Source organism: Xenopus laevis, chromosome 9_10S (assembly GCF_017654675.1).
Source record: "Xenopus laevis strain J_2021 chromosome 9_10S, Xenopus_laevis_v10.1, whole genome shotgun sequence".
Lineage (NCBI taxonomy): Eukaryota > Metazoa > Chordata > Amphibia > Anura > Pipidae > Xenopus > Xenopus laevis.
This window is the reverse complement of record NC_054388.1, coordinates 96737088-96754474: the sequence shown is the minus strand read 5'-3', so window position 1 is coordinate 96754474 and position 17387 is coordinate 96737088. Positions and strand designations below refer to the sequence as shown.

The 17387-nt window shown below is 41.7% G+C and overlaps 1 protein-coding gene across 1 annotated transcript in view; it reads right to left on the bottom strand.

The window, feature by feature from the left end:
• Positions 1 to 339: 339 nt before the first annotated feature.
• Positions 340 to 17387, bottom strand: part of daglb.S (diacylglycerol lipase, beta S homeolog) — a 30054-nt gene continuing 13006 nt past the window's right edge. The window contains exons 5-15 of the mRNA XM_018239180.2: positions 12610 to 12732; positions 10396 to 10529; positions 8387 to 8513; positions 8191 to 8274; positions 6333 to 6410; positions 5677 to 5757; positions 4034 to 4161; positions 3835 to 3903; positions 3677 to 3749; positions 3161 to 3411; positions 340 to 1451 (exon numbers count right to left, since the gene is read on the bottom strand). Of these exons, the coding sequence (XP_018094669.1) occupies positions 1253 to 1451; positions 3161 to 3411; positions 3677 to 3749; positions 3835 to 3903; positions 4034 to 4161; positions 5677 to 5757; positions 6333 to 6410; positions 8191 to 8274; positions 8387 to 8513; positions 10396 to 10529; positions 12610 to 12732 (1347 nt within the window). The 3' untranslated portion in view covers positions 340 to 1252. The remainder of the gene's footprint in view (positions 1452 to 3160; positions 3412 to 3676; positions 3750 to 3834; positions 3904 to 4033; positions 4162 to 5676; positions 5758 to 6332; positions 6411 to 8190; positions 8275 to 8386; positions 8514 to 10395; positions 10530 to 12609; positions 12733 to 17387) is intronic.

Sequence of the window (17387 nt, the reverse complement as noted above, 5' to 3'; positions counted from 1 at the left end):
GGCATTGGCAGGTGTTTTACCGGCTAGGCCCGTAAAATACCGGCAGGTGGCAACCCTAGGTATACCTGGAATAGGTAAATCTAAAACAACTGGACTTGCTGAATAATCAATGAAGACGTTTCACTACTCATCCGAGCAGCTTCTTCAGTTCAACTGACTGGTGTGGGAAATCCTCGGCATATAAACTCTTCCACTAATCCAATCACAATGGCACATTTATCTCTTCAGAGAGGTGACATCTGAAACTCACAGAGGTGTTGATTCTGTGTAGTTGTGATAGGATTATCCAATGTATCGTGCAACTCCTAGATACAGGTGTTACTTGTGAGAGTTGCATGAATGGATGTATAAAGTGTTCTGAAACCACCGGCTTTCATATGCTCGGATGAGTAGTGAAATGTCTTCAATGATTACTGTGCAGCAGTGTGCTAAGGCTGAAGTTAATTAAGGTTCGGAGTTCGGAGCATCTGGTTACTTAGAAGTCTATGAGGGACGCTTGTGTTTTTTTGTGCTTAGATTTGGAGCACCATAGTGGCACATCATTGCCCCAGAGGATGCACGCTTCAGAAACTAGCATTTTACTAGCCCTGCCGACATATTTTTTTAAAACTGTATACAAGTTAAAAAAACAAAACACACACAAATCTATCAAACAACACATGAGCACATATGATTGAATAAACCCATGTCTGTCCAAGCCGCACTGTAACAGCATCTGTCATTGTTTCCAACTCCTGATTTTATGTACAAGGCAGAACCTGTCCAGAGACAAGTCAATTCTCTGTCAGTAGTGCATTCTGTGCATGTATAAACCAGCCTGCACTTGCTGAGACAACCACATTAATACAGGACACTTTGCACAGCTTTGTGCTCCTATTTGTTACTTTAGACAGCAATAAAAATGTCAGCTTTGCTCACTGATAAAGCAACAGCGATGTTGAACTGGTAGATTGTGTCCTGGTTGCAGTGTATGTTGCTGAACATGGCAACTATCTGGACTTCAAGTAGCCAAAACAGATGCCAAAGTCTTCTCCCGAGGATTCATAATAAATACAAACACTTTAAGCTTCAGGGGTGTTGACAAGGATGCCCACTATACCCTTAGCTTTCACATACTTGGTTCTTTCAAGCGTTTTTAAAAAAATAAAGTGCAACGAGATGCTTCCCAATGTAATAGAAAAAATAAAGTCCTTTTGGATCACCATTCAGCCCCAGGAAAGCCAAGCTGTCTTTATGGGAAGCCATTCCCGGGCTACATTTGGTTTGCAGCTACGACACCTGGTGGTGCTTGACAGGAACTGCAGCTGGTTTGATCCAGGCACAAGCTTCTTAAGGCTTTCAGAACAATGTCCGGCATGTGATCAGTGATCATCCTGGGGCTGATATATATACTACTGAATGAAGTCTCTTTTGACCATGATGCACTGTGTTTCACATCGGAAAAACACAAGCTGGAGAGAGAGAGAGAGAGAGAGAATCACAGAAAGCATTAGATTTTATGAAATAAATACAAAACAATTCAAAGGCCCAGACTGATTTAAACATCGACTAACAATAAATGTCATTCACATGTGCGTTTCACTCTGCTCTTCTGCCTCTACCTAGTGGTCAAAGACAGAGTAACACACTGAATTCTAGAATACAACGAGCAAAGAGAGCAGTATGGCACCTTCATCACATAAGTATAAAGCTATGCCCATATACTATACTGTGCAGTAAAAAACAGCTATGTGTAATGGCACATCGCTTCCTTCAATACCTTCGCTCTTAACAAAAAACCTTCTGCTTACATAATTTCCAAAATATGACACTTACTTTGGCCTTTGTAACAGTAGTAAGGCACAGGGCAACCTCCTTTTCTGGAGACTACTAATAAACAGATTCCTGGATTCCAGTATACAGGGGTTAAAACCTGATCCCTAGGACTCAACACCAGGATTTCAACCTAAATTAAACCTAGTTCTCGGGAGCTTTCAACAATGGTTAAGCCTAGGTGCAAAGTGAACCCTACAAACACAGCTGCATTTTCATCCGACAGTCGGATAAATGTAGTTTTTACCTGCGATTTCTCCTTCACTTTCATTTTCTTTAAAACATCCAACACGGCGCATGTGTTAAGTCGCATTGCGACCAATCGCACTGGAAGAGCCATAGGGGCACGAAACGCGTTAGTTTCTGCACATACCCACTGCCATGTACATCGCACTGTGTATTTGAATAAAAGCCGCATTCTTAAACAGCGACTCTCTCTGATATTTGGATCAGCGCCAGATAGCTGGTTCAACTCTACTACGTGTCCAACTTAAGCTGATTTTAAGACCATGCAATTGGATATCCAGGAACCTCATACCTAAATGTCAGCCTAATCTTAAAGGATAAGTAAACCTTTAAAATGAGTGAATGTAAAATTGATGAGAGTGCTATTCTAAGCATTTTTGTCATTTACATTCATTATTTATTTTCTTTGTATTCCAAGATATTAAGGGATACATGAACTGTTAATAGGAATGAATTTTGTTCCAACAGCGCCACCTGCTGGTCAGTTTCTGACCAGTCTGACCACCAAGTAGTCAAGGAAGTTGTCAGGAGAAAGAAAGTGGCTGCTCTGGTGTTCTCCTGCTTAGGAATAAAATTAGAAACTTTCTCAAATCACCAAAACCAGATTCTGATTTCCCCACATCTGCATTTCTACCTAAACTAAACTCAGTTCATGGAACTGATCCACAGGAATACATAACAAACTTTCAGTGTAGTCTTAACATGATCACACCACCACACCTGACTAGAGCTGGCAGTTGTTTGTTGCTGGGGAACACACAATACCTGGTAAATGCCACACTGTGGTGTGTTACAGACTTTTGGTACTGCAGCTTTGTGTTGGCAACCTGTTCTGCCATAATATTAAGTTTGGATCAATCATTTGCTTAGTATAGGCAAGAAAATATCACTATGGGCCAAGCGATACTAATGCAGTTCTGCTGGCTGTCCTTCTACATTCTATAGCGGAGACATGTCCCCAGCTATAACATTTTGTGCCACTGTCATGTGATCTGTACTTAGAGAGGAGATCTGGAGAAATGTTCAATCTAATTTTCTGTAGGCCATATGTATAAAATGTTACTAAGGTGACCACTGTAAAAATAATGTGAATGCAACATACTATCCCGATCTTCTGTCTTCGACTATATGGATGATCTTTCCTGGCAGGAAGAGGAGAGGATATTGGGGCGATCCTGAAGGAGAATCCTCTGTCAAGGTATTATAAGACATTGTTCTGTGCACAATTAGGCTTTGCTCAGCCAGAAGCGGTTGGGAGAAAGCTTCAAAGTTTCTGCCATCCAGTTCTGTTGGGAAGTCATCTGGAGTCCCTCCGAATATTTCATACCAGCAACCCCGAAGCAGGATCTGGTACTGAAAAGACAATAGAAAAATGAAGCTAAATTAACTTGTCCTAGACAATACCATTCATAAGGTGACATGGTAAAAATCCAAAACAAATCCAACCAGTAAGGAATCCACTTCGGTGCAAGGTTTAGACCCATGTCGCCCTACTGGGTGACAGCTAAGAACAGGCAACACATTTTACTGTAAGTCTAGCTGGTATTCTTTACTAGGACATCCTGGGCTGGTAGGAATTCACCCAGACAATGGAAAGATTAACACGACTCTCCCTTACCTTAGGGCGGTTACAGTTAACAACCATCCTCAGTATTTTTTTCTTAAGATCTTCCATGTTAGGAAAACTCAGTCTATGCAGAAAGTAAAGACAAAAACAATGTAAGTTGGAGTTCAATTTAAGAGGGCTGGTGTTAAAGTGCACAACGGGTTTCTTACCTTGGCACCAGATCTTTCCCAACTATTATGGAGACAATGAAACTTTTGGAATAATCTGCCAGGTCTTTGCTAGGGAGAAAAGTGAGAAGATCATGAGAGGGGCTCCCGGAGGTTAAACGATTTATCAGTAATAGTCAGGTCTTCTGCTAAAGTGGAATGATTATACCATGTGAATAAAGGAGAGGCAAATATATCTTACCTTAACAAGCCCCCTGGGGGTGAAAATGCATAGCAGGTCAGGCTAGGGAAGGAATTGCGCAGCATGATTGCCAACACTGCGGCTGCTCCTGCTCCCAAGCTGTGTCCAACAACAACAAGCTTGTATTCCTATACGGGGAAAAAAACAGAAGTGTGAGGGTGGTAGAAGCAGAGTGAGACAGGTTCACTCATTCTAACACATGGACACTCAGCCAGGTCTCTGACCCCTCTTCCAAGTTTGACTCCTAACAGACCAATAAGCTTCATGACAATAGGTGGCCACAGACGTAGAGATCCCCGCATTTGGTGATGTCGCCAAACAAGCGGATCTCTCCCCGATATACCCACATTGAAGTGGGCAATATCAAGCTGATCCAATTGTTGGCCGAGCGATTGGATCATAATGGATCCTATACGGGCGGTTGGATCGCGGGACAACATACACGCATTGATGCGGCCGCGATCCGACAGGACTTTTAACCTGCCCGATCTAATAACAGGTATGGGACCTGTTTGCTCGGGACCTGGGATACTGGATCTTTCCATAATTTGGATCTTCATACCTAAGAAAATCATTTAAACATTAAAGGAATTCTGTCATGACTTTTATGATGTCATTTTTATTACTAAATTACACTGCAAATAATTCACTGTACAATATAATATTTAATTCCTGAACCAACAAGTGTATTTTTTTTATTGGTGAGTAGGTGCATCTCAGGTCATTTTGCTTTCAGAAAGAGCCAGCACTTTAAGATGGAACTGCTTTCTGGCAGGCTGTGCAGTGGGACCTGGATTTTACTATTGAGTGCTGTTCTTAGATCTACCAGGCAGCTGTTATCTTGTGTTAGGGAACTGTTATCTGGTTACCTTCCCAATGTTCTGTTGTTAGGCTGCTGGGGGGAAAGGGAGGGGGGATATTACTCCAACTTGCAGTACAGCAGTAAAGAGTGACTGAAGTTTATCGGAGCACAAGTCACATGACTGGGGGCAGCTGGGAAACTGACAATATGTCTAGCCCCATGTCAGATTACAAAATTAGATATTAAAAAATCTGTTTGCTCTTTTGACCCCCCTCCCTTTCCCCCAAGCAGCCTAACAATAAAACAATGGGAAGGTAACCAGATAGCAGCTCACTAACACAAGATAACAGCTGCCTGGTAGATCTCAGAACAACACTCAATAGTAAAATCCAGGTCACACTGTGTCACATTCAGTAAAGTGCTGGCATTTTCTGAAAGCACATGACCAGGCAAAATGACCTGAGATGGCGTCTACACACCAATATTACAACTATAAAAATACACTAGCTGGTTCAGGAATTAAATTATACATGGTAGAGTGAATTATTTGCAGTGTAAACAGTAAATTTAAAAATCATGACAGAATCCCTTTAAACTACCAATATGGTCCCTTTACTGGTTTGGCAGCATCTCTGGCTGTGTATGGGGACTGCTCAACAGCCTCCTGACAGATATCTGGCCAGTCCCACATACCTCTTTAATAATCAGATCACTTGCCAAACAAGCCTATCAGTCCAAATTAGCCCTGAATACAGGGGACAAAATCGAGACCTTGCCAAACAAGCAGATCTTTTTGTGTATTTCCAGCTTTAGTTAGCACACCCTTTTGACAAATACTTACGGGTGCAATGGTGAAAGCCTGGTTCAAGATGCCATCATTTATAAGCCTCTTGTATATGTAACTTGCGGCTTGTGTTATACCCTGAAAAAGCAGGTTAAGGGTCAGCATAAGGGTCACTTTATACATTATACAAGCACTGAAACAGCAGAGCATTTCATCTACATCTCCCAGCATCCTCTGCCACTAACCCTGCAGTCCACCAATGCTCCAAGCTTTGAGTTTGATCCCCAAGAAATCCGTGTCATTTTGAAACCAAATGAGCAGACTGTTTAATTACCTATGGTTTCACTGTTAAATTATAGTTTTACCTATAATAAAGTTTAACCTATAATATGACACTCAATATTGTACAAAATGGACAAATTAAAACATGCAGGGAAGCTCATTCACAAATTTGCACCACAGCAGTAACCTATAGAAATGTATCCCCAATTAGCTTTGAAGCAGAACGTAAATATCTGATTGGTTACTTAAGCTATAAGATAAGCTTTTATTAATAAATAATATTGTATTGTTTCTTTTGCAGCAAAAGAGTCTAATAGACAAGATGAGACTACAGTAACAAATTTCAGTGCAAATGACTGTTTTACAACGAATGTTTATAATAAGGTTTCCGCAATAAATGGGATTAATGCTGCTCTATAAAGGAAACGCACCTTATGTGCAAAGGATTCTCCCGTCACCCCTTCTATGTGAAGATTCTCACAGTCTGCGGAGAGATCAGTCAGAACGTCCTGCAGGGAACAGAATGGCACATAATAAACATAAAGGGGAAGAAAAGCCCCTACACATGTATCATAGTGGAATATATTCCTGCTGCTAAAAATGGGTGGTTCTCTGGTTATAGGGGATGTGTCATTAAATTGTTATTGCAATTGAACGGATATCATTGACACATAAACACAACCACAAATCATGACTTCCCAAATGGACCCAAAACTGATCCTTGTACAGCCCCAACCCCTCCAATATTTACTTTCCAGCTGGCAGGGCCGCCATCAGAAATTACAGGGCCCCATACAGCAACATTTTCTGGGCCCCCTGGTCAACGCCCAACCCAGATCCCACCTCCATGCCCCAACCCAGTTCCCGCCTACACAACAGTAAAAATTCCACACAGACATCAGCGCTAAAATTGTTAAACCCCCTCACTCACAAGTTATAAAAAGCCATTGGTGGCCATGGTCCCCTATAAAAACCAGTGGCGCCAAGGCCCCCCATAAAAGTTTTTACAAAAACATTGGTGGTCAGGGCCCCCCCTATAAATTAAAACCCCTATAAATTAAAAAAAATTGTGCCAGGACCCCCCCATAAAAGTTTTTACAAAAACAGTGGTGGTGAGGGGCCCCATAGAATATATTAAAATAATCATTGGTGGCCAGGGGTTCAGTTTGGGTCTTTTCAGCGCGGCTTCGGGTCTTTTCAGAGCGGCTTCGGGTCTTTTCAGCGCGGCTTTGGGTCTTTTCAGCGCGGCTTCGGGTCTTTTCAGCGCGGCTTCGGGTCTTTTCAGCGCGGCTTCGGGTCTTTTCAGAGTGGCTTCGGGTCTTTTCAGAGCGGCTTCGGGTCTTTTCAGCGCGGCTTCGGGTCTTTTCAGCGCGGCTTCGGGTCTTTTCAGCGCGGCTTCGGGTCTTTTCAGAGTGGCTTCGGGTCTTTTCAGCGCGGCTTCGGCTCTTTTCAGAGTGGCTTCGGGTCTTTTCAGCGCGGCTTCAGGTCTTCGCGGTGCAAGAGCTTTACAGCACAACTGATTCAGTTAATGCCTTTAAGAATGGCTTGGATGATTTTTTGGATAGACATAATATCAAAGGCTATTCTGATACTAAGCTCTATAGTTAGTATAGGTATGGGTATATAGAATTTAATTAAAAGTAGGGAGGGGTGTGTGTATGGATGCTGGGTTTTCATTTGGAGGGGTTGAACTTGATGGACTTTGTCTTTTTTCAACCCGGTTTAACTATGTAACTATGTAACTATGTAACTGGGCCCCCCTTTAGGCCCGGTACAGCTGTACCCCCTGTGCCTCCCTGATGGCGGCCCTGGCTGTGTGCATGCATGAATGGGGTGGCACTTAGTTAGCTCTTTCAGGAAGAGATCTGGGAGAGATCTGCTGTCTGTGAGACACCAACTCCTTGGCCATCAATGTTTTTGATTTGGTAAATCATCCAGTCAAGCTATTGAACCTGAGCAGGACAATGGACACTTCAATTGTTGAATGCATACGTGTGATACGTTCATGTTCCATAAAACATATGTATATTATCAGTGAAAACTTCATTCGTCTTCATATTTATGTATACAAGCTACCCTATGGCCTCCCACTGTTGAGGTAAAGGCAACAATGAAATACTGCCCTTACTAGACAAATGAACATGAAAGTGGTAGAACTGTTTTTTAGCTTTTAGTAAGTTATAGAATGTCCAGTGTGAGAGATTATCAGTTATTTGCCTTCCTTTCTGCTTCTTTTTAGCCTTCAAATGGGGGTCAGTGACCCTGAAGTTAATAAGCATGTGTACTTACCTCTAGAGATAAAGTGCCTCTCACTGCTACAAGTATGGATTCCGTCTTATGGTCAAGAGCAACGTAGAAGGGGATTTCGTAGATCTAAAAGGATAAACAGCAAAAGCGAATCATAACATTAGGTCTAAAGAACAGACATTTCCTGCCCCGGAATAAAAGGCACATGTATTTGTTTCTTAATATTATTTTGTATTACCCTGTTGTGAAAGCTGATGTAGATGATATCCCGGTGCTGGAGTCCTGTGGTTTGCAAAATGGAGCCAAAGTGGCAGTTAAACCTGTCCCCACCAGCAATTTCATTCTGAGATGCTCTGTTCTGGCAACTGAGAAGGAAACATAAATGCTTCATTAGATAAAAAAAACACATATTCTGGACTCTTGGTGATCTTGAATGGCTCTACTTTGTGCACTTTGCATTGTATAACTTGCTGTCAGGCCTTTACACTCTGTTTTGAAGCTCAGAGGCTCCAGGCCAACTCCTTGAATAGAGTGCTGCCTAAAGTAGGGACAGGCAACTCATGCATCATTCAGACACACAAGTTAGCAAAAGTGCCCCCTACACTGATCCCCAGATTTTTGGTCTGGCACTTGCTCTTGCACCCCTCAGCCCTCCAGCACTTGCACCAGGGAATAACAAACCTCCCTTTTATCGAACAGTAACCCTGCCATAGACCAAGAAGTATCCAAGAAAGCAATCACCTACAAGTTTTACCCTAAATGTAAGTGTTTTAAAGTAATGAAAATATAATGTAGTGTTGCCCTGCACTGGTAAAACTGGTGTGTTTGCTTCAGAAACACTACTATTGTTTATATAAACAAGCTGCTGAGTAGCAATGGCGGAAATTGAAAAAAGGCTATATGGCACAGGTTAAATAATGGATAACAAATAACATTATGTTCTACTTATCTGCTGTGTAACCTGAGCCTTTTCTCCTTTAAATGGCTGCCCCCATTGCTACACAGCAGCTTATTTATATAAACAATAGTAGTGTTTCTGAAGCAAACACAGAAAATGTAATGTAAGTTTGGTGATACCTAGGGTTGCCACCCGGCCGGTATTTTGCCTCTTCTAGCGTCCGCGGGTCTCCGTCGCGTGGCCCCGTCCCCTTTGATGTCACACCCCACCCCTTTTGATGTCATGCCCCGCCCATTTGAGGACACGCCCCCAGCAGGTAAAAAAATTTATAAAAGGTGGCAACCCTAGTGATACCTTTTATTGACTAACTGAAAAAGTAACAATTGCAAGCTTTTGGAGCACACAGGCTCCTTCGTCAGGCAAAATTCAAATGAAAGGCTAGAAAGGCACATTAAAAATACCATTAGATCATTGAAAAAGGGTTCACGGGCAATAAATTAGAAAGATAATGTGCCTTACCAGCCTTTCATTTGAATCTGCCTGACAAAGGGGCCTGTGCTGTGCGCTCCGAAAGCTTGCAATTGTTACTTATCCAGTTAGCCAATAAAAGGTATCACCAAACTTTACATTTTCTGCATTTTTTCAATGGGTAAAGCTGGCCATAGATGCAAAGATTTGATCAAACACATCTTTGATTCGTACGATTTTCGGGTGGTGTGTGGACAGTGTCCTGATATTTTTTGTGCCATGGTGATCGCTCGTTCAGTCGATCGAACAGGTTAGAAAATCTCTGTCGGCTGCCGATAATATCTCTGCATGTATTGCCAATCTGATAATATCATTTGGATACTGTCACTAGCTTTTGTTGGACATAACTTTCATACAATTGCTGTCAGGGGAAGAACATCGGTTGATCTGTTCTTTTTCTACTTTATTTGATCTGAAAGGTTAGTGGCAGGTCGGAAAATTGCACCAAACGATTGTTCGTCCGATAGGAGGTTAAATCTGCACGTCTATGGCCAGCTTAACGCGGTACAACATCTTAAAACTATGAAGCAAACACAGCAGTTTTACCAGTACAGGACAACACTGCATTATATTTTTAATATTTTAAGACACTTTTATTTTTTAATGTTGCTGTTCCTTTAAGCTGTTTCCCCTTACCCACACTGCTTTGAAAAATAAACAGAACTTTGCGTTATTCATCATGGTAATTAATCCAAATAAAAACCCAAGGACTGCACAGTATGCTCTTCAACTAAACCTAGCACAAATGTACATTGTTTGCTTACTGAGACTGCACAAAACTCAGTTTCAGGGATTTTCTACTCAGACAACCAGTTACTCACCACTGTCCACAGAGCTTGCACAAGCCGGTGAGTGGGTTGCTGTAGACATACAAGGGCCAGCCATAAGCAGCAGCTGCAAATTGCATGTAGTGAGTCGCTTTATTCAACTCCGTTTCCAGACTGTCACTCTGAAACTGAAAACCCAAGTGTTATGTAAAATGGCAATTCTACAGTTTTAGGTACATGATATAGTCCTGCTGCTCATATTTCACTTAAATTATATGGGTGACAGCAGGTCCGGACTGAGAAAGAAAATAGGCCCTGGCATTTCAGGTACACAGAGGCTCAAACAGCTCCCACCAGCCCACTAAATACTGACTTTCTATGGGACCTTATAGCAGCCCTCTGGCATTTGCCAGAACCCACAGATTGCCAGTCCGGGCCTGGGTGACATAAACGTAGTTCTGTGCCAACACACTATCACCAGAGGAATAGCGGAACAGGCTGGTTAAACTGTTAAACTGCTGCTATCTGTTTTTTATGTACAGGTATGGGACCTGTTATCCAGAGTGCTCAGGACCTGGGTCTTTCCGGATAATGGATCTTTCCGTAATTTGGATCTTCAAACCTTAAGGGTAAGGGCACACGCTCAAATTCGGGGAGATTAGTCGCCCGGTGACAAATCTCCTCTTCTTCAGGGCGACTAATTTCCCTGAACTACCTCCTGCCGGTTAGAATATAAATCACTGGCGGGATGGCGCTTCGTTTTTTGAAGTCGCCCGAAGTAGCCTCACAAGAAAACTTGGGGCTACTTCAGAAAACGAAGAGCTCCGAGTGCCATGCCGTTGGCGATTTACATTCAAGCCGGTGTGGAGGCAGTTCGGGTAAATTAGTTGCCCCGAAGAAGAGGAGATTTGTCACCGGGCGACTAATCTCCCCGAATCTGAGCATGTGCCCTGAACCCTGAAGGGGTTGTTTACCTTTGAGTTAGCTTTTTATATGATGTAGAAAGAGAGATGGATATTCTGAGACAATTTGCAATTGATTTTCATTTTTTATTATTTGTGGTTTTTGAGTTATTTAGCTTTATTCAGTCGCTCTCCAGTTTGCAATTTCAGCAATCCGATTGCTAGGGTCCAAATTACCCTAACAACCATGCATTGATTTAAACAAGAGACTGGAATATGAATAGGAGAGGCCTGAATAGAAAGATGAGTAATAAATAGCAGCAACACCAATAACTTTGTAGCCTTACAGAGCAATTTGTTTTGTGAAAGCTGGAAAGAGTCAAAAGAAGACAAATAATTCAAAAACTCTAAAAATAATAAAAAAATAATGAAGACCAATTGATAAGTTGCTTAGATTTGGCCACTCTATAACATACTAGAAATTAACTTAAAGGTGAACCACCCCTTTAAATCTAATAGAAAATCACGTAAACATTAAATAAACCCAATAGGTTTTGCCTTCATTAAAGGAAAACTATACCCCCAAAATGAACACTTAAGCAACAGATAGTTTATATCATATTAAGTGGCATATTAAAGAATGTTACCAAAGTGGAATATATATTTAAGTAAATATTGCCCTTTAGCCACCATTTTGTGATGGTCTGTGTGCTGTCTCAGAGATCACCTGACCAGAAATACTTCAACTCTAACTGTAACAGGAAGAAGTGTGGAAGCAAAAGACACAACTCTGTCTGTTAATTGGCTCATGTGACCTAACATGTACGGTTTGTTTGGTATGTTTGTGAGTACAGTGAATCCTACGATCCCAGGGGGCGGCCCTTATTTTTTAAAATGGCAATTTTCTATTTATGATTACCCAATGGCACATACTACTAGAAAAGTATATTATTATGATAATGGTTTATTTACATGAAGCAGGGTTTTACATATGAGCTGTTTTATGCAATATCTTTTTATAGAGACCTACATTGTTTGGGGGGTATAGTTTTCCTTTAAGGATTAATTGTATCTTAGTTTAGATCAAGTACAAGGAACTGTTTTACTATTACAGAGAGAAAGGAAATCATTTTTAAAAATTTGCATTATTTGGATAAAATGAAGTCTACGGACGGCCTTTCCGTAATTAAGAACTTTTTGGATAACAGGTTTCCGGTTAACGGATCCCAGGGGGGACCAAAAATATTTTGTCATATGGGCCCAACGATTTCTGATGGCAGCCCTGAATGTTAATCTTAAACACACAGCAATTGTGAGATAAAACCTGCTGGCAGCAGTTGGAACCCAGATGAAGAATGTGACTTACTGTATTCTGTGTTGGTGAATGGCACAGCACTTCTTCTGGGTCCCTGCTACGCTCCACTTTATCCTGTTCTTGGTGTAGGAGAGTGAGCCCTGCAGCAATGTCACTGGGAACCAAATCCGTGTCCTACAAGAAGGTATCATTATAACAAGTATTTCTAAAGTGCCAACATATTCCACAGCAATGTACAACAGAAAGGTGTAGATACCAAGCATACAAATATCAAACAAATAATGATCCATCCTGTAAAGGTGGCCATACTCAGGGATATCTGCTCGTTTGGCGATCTCTCCCCAATTGAGGTGAGCGATATCGGGCTCATCCGATCGTGGGCCCTAGGATCATAATGCAGGAGAACAGGCGGACGGATAGCAGGACCGCATCAACAAACAGATGCAGCTGCGATCAGATGGGATTTTTTTACCCTGCCGACTTTCGGCCAGATATTGATTGGGAAACCTGTCGGATGGCCACACACACGGGCCAATAAGCTGCCGACTCGGTCTGTCTGCAGCTTTTATCGGCCCGTGTACGTAAGGGCCTTGCTCTTATTAATTGCAGCCAGGTTAAAACAACAGCAGGAACTAGTAATATGCAGATTAGTAGGAGTCCATTATGCAGAAGGAGTATCTGTACTTTGGAAATCTAATTATCTACCTCACAAGAACCAAACATGGAGGAGCATCAGTTTTCCTGCTTAGATCGAGAAATAATAAAAGATCTTCATGATTAAATAGATCTTCATTATTAAACCATTAGGCAAAAAGTATGTGCAGCAGCCCTAATCATTGAACTTATGTTGAACAAATATGTCTAGTGCCCCTTTAACCAGTCCCTTATTTGGTCATGTAGCATTAACCAATCCCTCCTTAAGACAAGCCAACACAGACACAGGTATTTGTCCCAAACACCCTGTACCATAAACAGCACCCTTGTCTCAAGCGTTTACTTAAATGAAAGAAAAGTCATAAAACCACATAAAGCATTGTTTTTAATCACAGCAAAAGTCATAAAATTGCTCTCGTGGGGTATATTTATCAAAGAGTGAAGTTAGAGATCGCCACAGTCCTCTAGAGTGACATTCCGCCACTCTCCATTCATTTCTATGAGATTTTGAAAGGTATATTTATCAAACAATGTTTTACCTTCAGCCATTGAGAAATACTCTTTTAAAAATCCCGTAGAAATGAATGGAGAGTAGCATCGTGACATTTCCCCTTTAAAAGAAACCGTCTCTGATGTCAGCCCTGCTTTATGTTCCCATATTAGGTAGAAAAATGGTTCTATTGAAACACTTATATGTAAAATGCCTAGTTTTGTCCTGCTTGTTAATAAGTGACCCAACAGCAGAAGTGGGACAGATTTAAAGGAATTCTGTCATTATTTTTATGATGTAGTTTTTATTTATTTCTAAATTGCACTGTTTATATAGCAAATAATTCACGCTACAATATACCATACCATCAAGTCTATTTTTTTTAGTTGTAATATTGGTGTGTAGGTGCATCTCAGGTCATTTTGCCTGGTCATGTGCTTTCAGAAAGAGCCAGCACTTTAGGATGGAACTGCTTTCTGGCAGACTGTAGTTTCTTCTACTCAATGTAACTGAATGTGTCTCAGTGGAACCTGGATTTTACTATTGAGTGCTGTTCTTAGATCTACCAGGCAGCTGTTATCTTGTGTTAGGGAGCTGTTATCTGGTTACCTTCCCATTGTTCTGTTGCTAGGTGATATCACTCCAACTTGCAGTACAGCAGTAAAGAGTGATTGTTTATCAGAGCACAAGTCACATGGCTGGGGGCTCCTGGGAAACTGACAATATGTCTAGCCCCATGTCAGATTTCAAAATTAAATATAAGAAAATCTGTTTGCTCTTTTGAGAAATGAATTCCAGTGCAGAATTCTGCTGGAGCAGCACTATTAACTGATGCGTTTTGAGAAAAAACATTTTTGCCCATGACAGTTTACCTTTAAAGGGGAAGGAAACCTCCTCGGCGCTAACCCCCCACCCCCCCTCCCGTGTATTGCCCCCCCTCCCTCCTCCCCCCTGGCCTACCCCTCCCGCTGGGCAAATGCCCCTAACTTGTTACTTACCCTTCTGCGCAGGTCCAGTCCAGGGAGTTCACAGGCGACATCTTCTTCCACGCGATCTTCTTCCTGCTTTGACCGGCGCATGCGCAGTAGGATCGGTTCGCCGGTACGATCTACTGCGCATGCGCGTGACTTTTGGCGCATGCGCAGTAGATCCGTACCGGCGAAATGCTCCTACTGCGCATGCGCCAAAACGCCGGTCACAGGAGGAAGAAGATCGCGTGGAAGAAGAATGTCGTCTGTGAACTCCCTGGACTGGACCTGCGCAGAAGGGTAAGTAACAAGTTAGGGGCATTTGCCCAGCGGGAGGGGTAGGCCAGGGGGGAGGAGGGAGGGGGGGCAATACACGGGAGGGGGGGAGGGGGGTTAGCGCCGACGAGGTTTCCTTCCCCTTTAAGAACACTCCTCCGATGAACAGGGATCGTTCCTATTCATTGGCAGACAGTTCTTATACCAGTCCACATTCAGCTGTTGAGCAGATGACTAATGACATCACATAAGTACTAACATAACATACCTTCTGTATACTAACAAATATTTATCGCATTCTACAAAATATAATTATATCAGGCGACAACTTGAAGTTCCATGACTCGTATTTGAAGTGCACTTGGCACTGGAATATTGACTTCTATTATGTCAGTAGTCAAAATATGCAAAATATAATTATATTTGGAGGGGTTGAACTTGATGGACTGTCTTTTTTCAACCCAATTTAACTATTTAACTAACTATGTAACTATGACGAGTTAACTTGAAGTTTCATGACTTGTATTTCGAGTGCAGTTGGCACTGGAATATCTTGTTGACTTTGAATATGTCAGTAGTTGATACTTTAGGACACTGATCCCCCCCATGAGTAACATGTTGCTCTCCAACCCCTTAGATGTTACTCCCAGTGGCCTCAAAGCAGCTGCTCATTTTTGAATTCCTGACTTGGAGGCAAGTTTTAGTTGCATAAAAACAAGATGTACTGCCAAACAGAGCCTCGTATGGACATATCAAAGTGGCCAATCACAGCCCTTATTTGGCACCCTCATGAACTTTTTTCATGCTTGTGTTGTTCCCCAACTCTTGAGGATTTGAATGTGTCTCACAAAAAAAAAAAAAAGTTGGGGAACCCTGCTTTAGGGGGGCATATACCAACCCACATAAAAATGTACAACTGCTCAATATCAGAAAGACATCTATCAATACAATTATTAAAGAAAACGCCTATAAAATATTGTATGACTGGTACCTCGGCAAAACTACACAGACTACGACTCTTACCCTAACTGCTTTAAGGGATGTGAAAGAGTGGCAGATGAACTACATATGTGGTGGGAATGCCCATTAGTCTCAGCTCTTTGGACAGAAATATTCGCTCTTTTAAGTGTCTTATTAAACAAAACTATCGACCCAGACCCCTGGCTAGCCCTGCTTACCTTCAACTCTGACTCTCTCCACAAGAAAGAATTTAAGCTGTGCTCACAAATCTGTCTAGCAACAAGATGCACTATAGCTCATACAATACTGGAAGTTAAAAGGAGTATATGGTGGATGTCCTCAATGGAAAAACTTACAGCAATGATACATCACAAAATGGATAGCTATAATGCTATCTGGTCCCCATGGTTAATATGGTGTGAAACCCAAATTCCTCTAAATTTGGCAGATAATGCAACGTGAAGCTTTTAATAGAGTCTTTAAGTGGTATAACTAGTGATAGGCGAATTTGCGCCGTTTCGCTTCCTTCGCTATCGAAACGGCGTACAATTCGCGAATTTATCGAAACGGAGAAAAATTCACAAAACGGTGCCGGCGTCTCGTTTTTGACGCCAGCACCCGTTTTTGATGCCGGCGCCCGTTTTTGACGCCGGCGTCCGTTTTTTCAACAAAAATTTTTTTGACGCCGGCGAATTTTTGCCGTGAATTTTCACAGGCTTTTCGTGAATTTATTTGCTGGCGGCGAATCACGAAAATTCGCCGCGAATTCGCGCCTGGCAAATAAATTCGCCCATCACTAGGTATAACTACTGCTTCAATGTTAGATGCTACAAAAGTGTAAACCTTTAATATTGTGCTCAGGAGTTATATATTCTTATTAAGCGAGAGTCCTACCTCCCTACCCTTCCTTCCCTCTATCATTTCCTTCCTTTTCTATCTTTTTTTCTTTACTCATTTGTTTTTTCTTTTCTTCTCTTTTCTTTTTCGTTTTTAATATTACAGTCAGTAAAACAGCATTTGACATATTTTGCAGATACAAAGTTTGTATATACTAATGCCTGAGTATACAGATGTAATGATTATCCTGCTTTAATAACAGACTGACAAATTGCTAAATAAAAAGTTTAAAAAAAAGAAAAAAGAAAACATAGTTACTGCAGCACACTGGAAACTTGGCAATTTGCTCAAATGGATACAAATGCCATCCTGCATTTGTATCCATTTTTATTCGGATTAGCACCCAGGTCGAGCCTTTGTATTTCGCACTCACAGGACTTGTCACAAAGATATAAATGTTTTTATTAAGAATCTAACGTTTCGGCTGCAACATCAGCAAAGGCTGGTTAATAAAAAGGCTGGTTAATAAAAACAAGTCCTGTGAGTGCAGCTTCTTCCGGAGAGGATTGTATGCAGTTTCTTGAGGCGTGCACCCAGGCAGCTTATCGAGAGTGCTGGAATTTTGGGGAACTATATATATATAT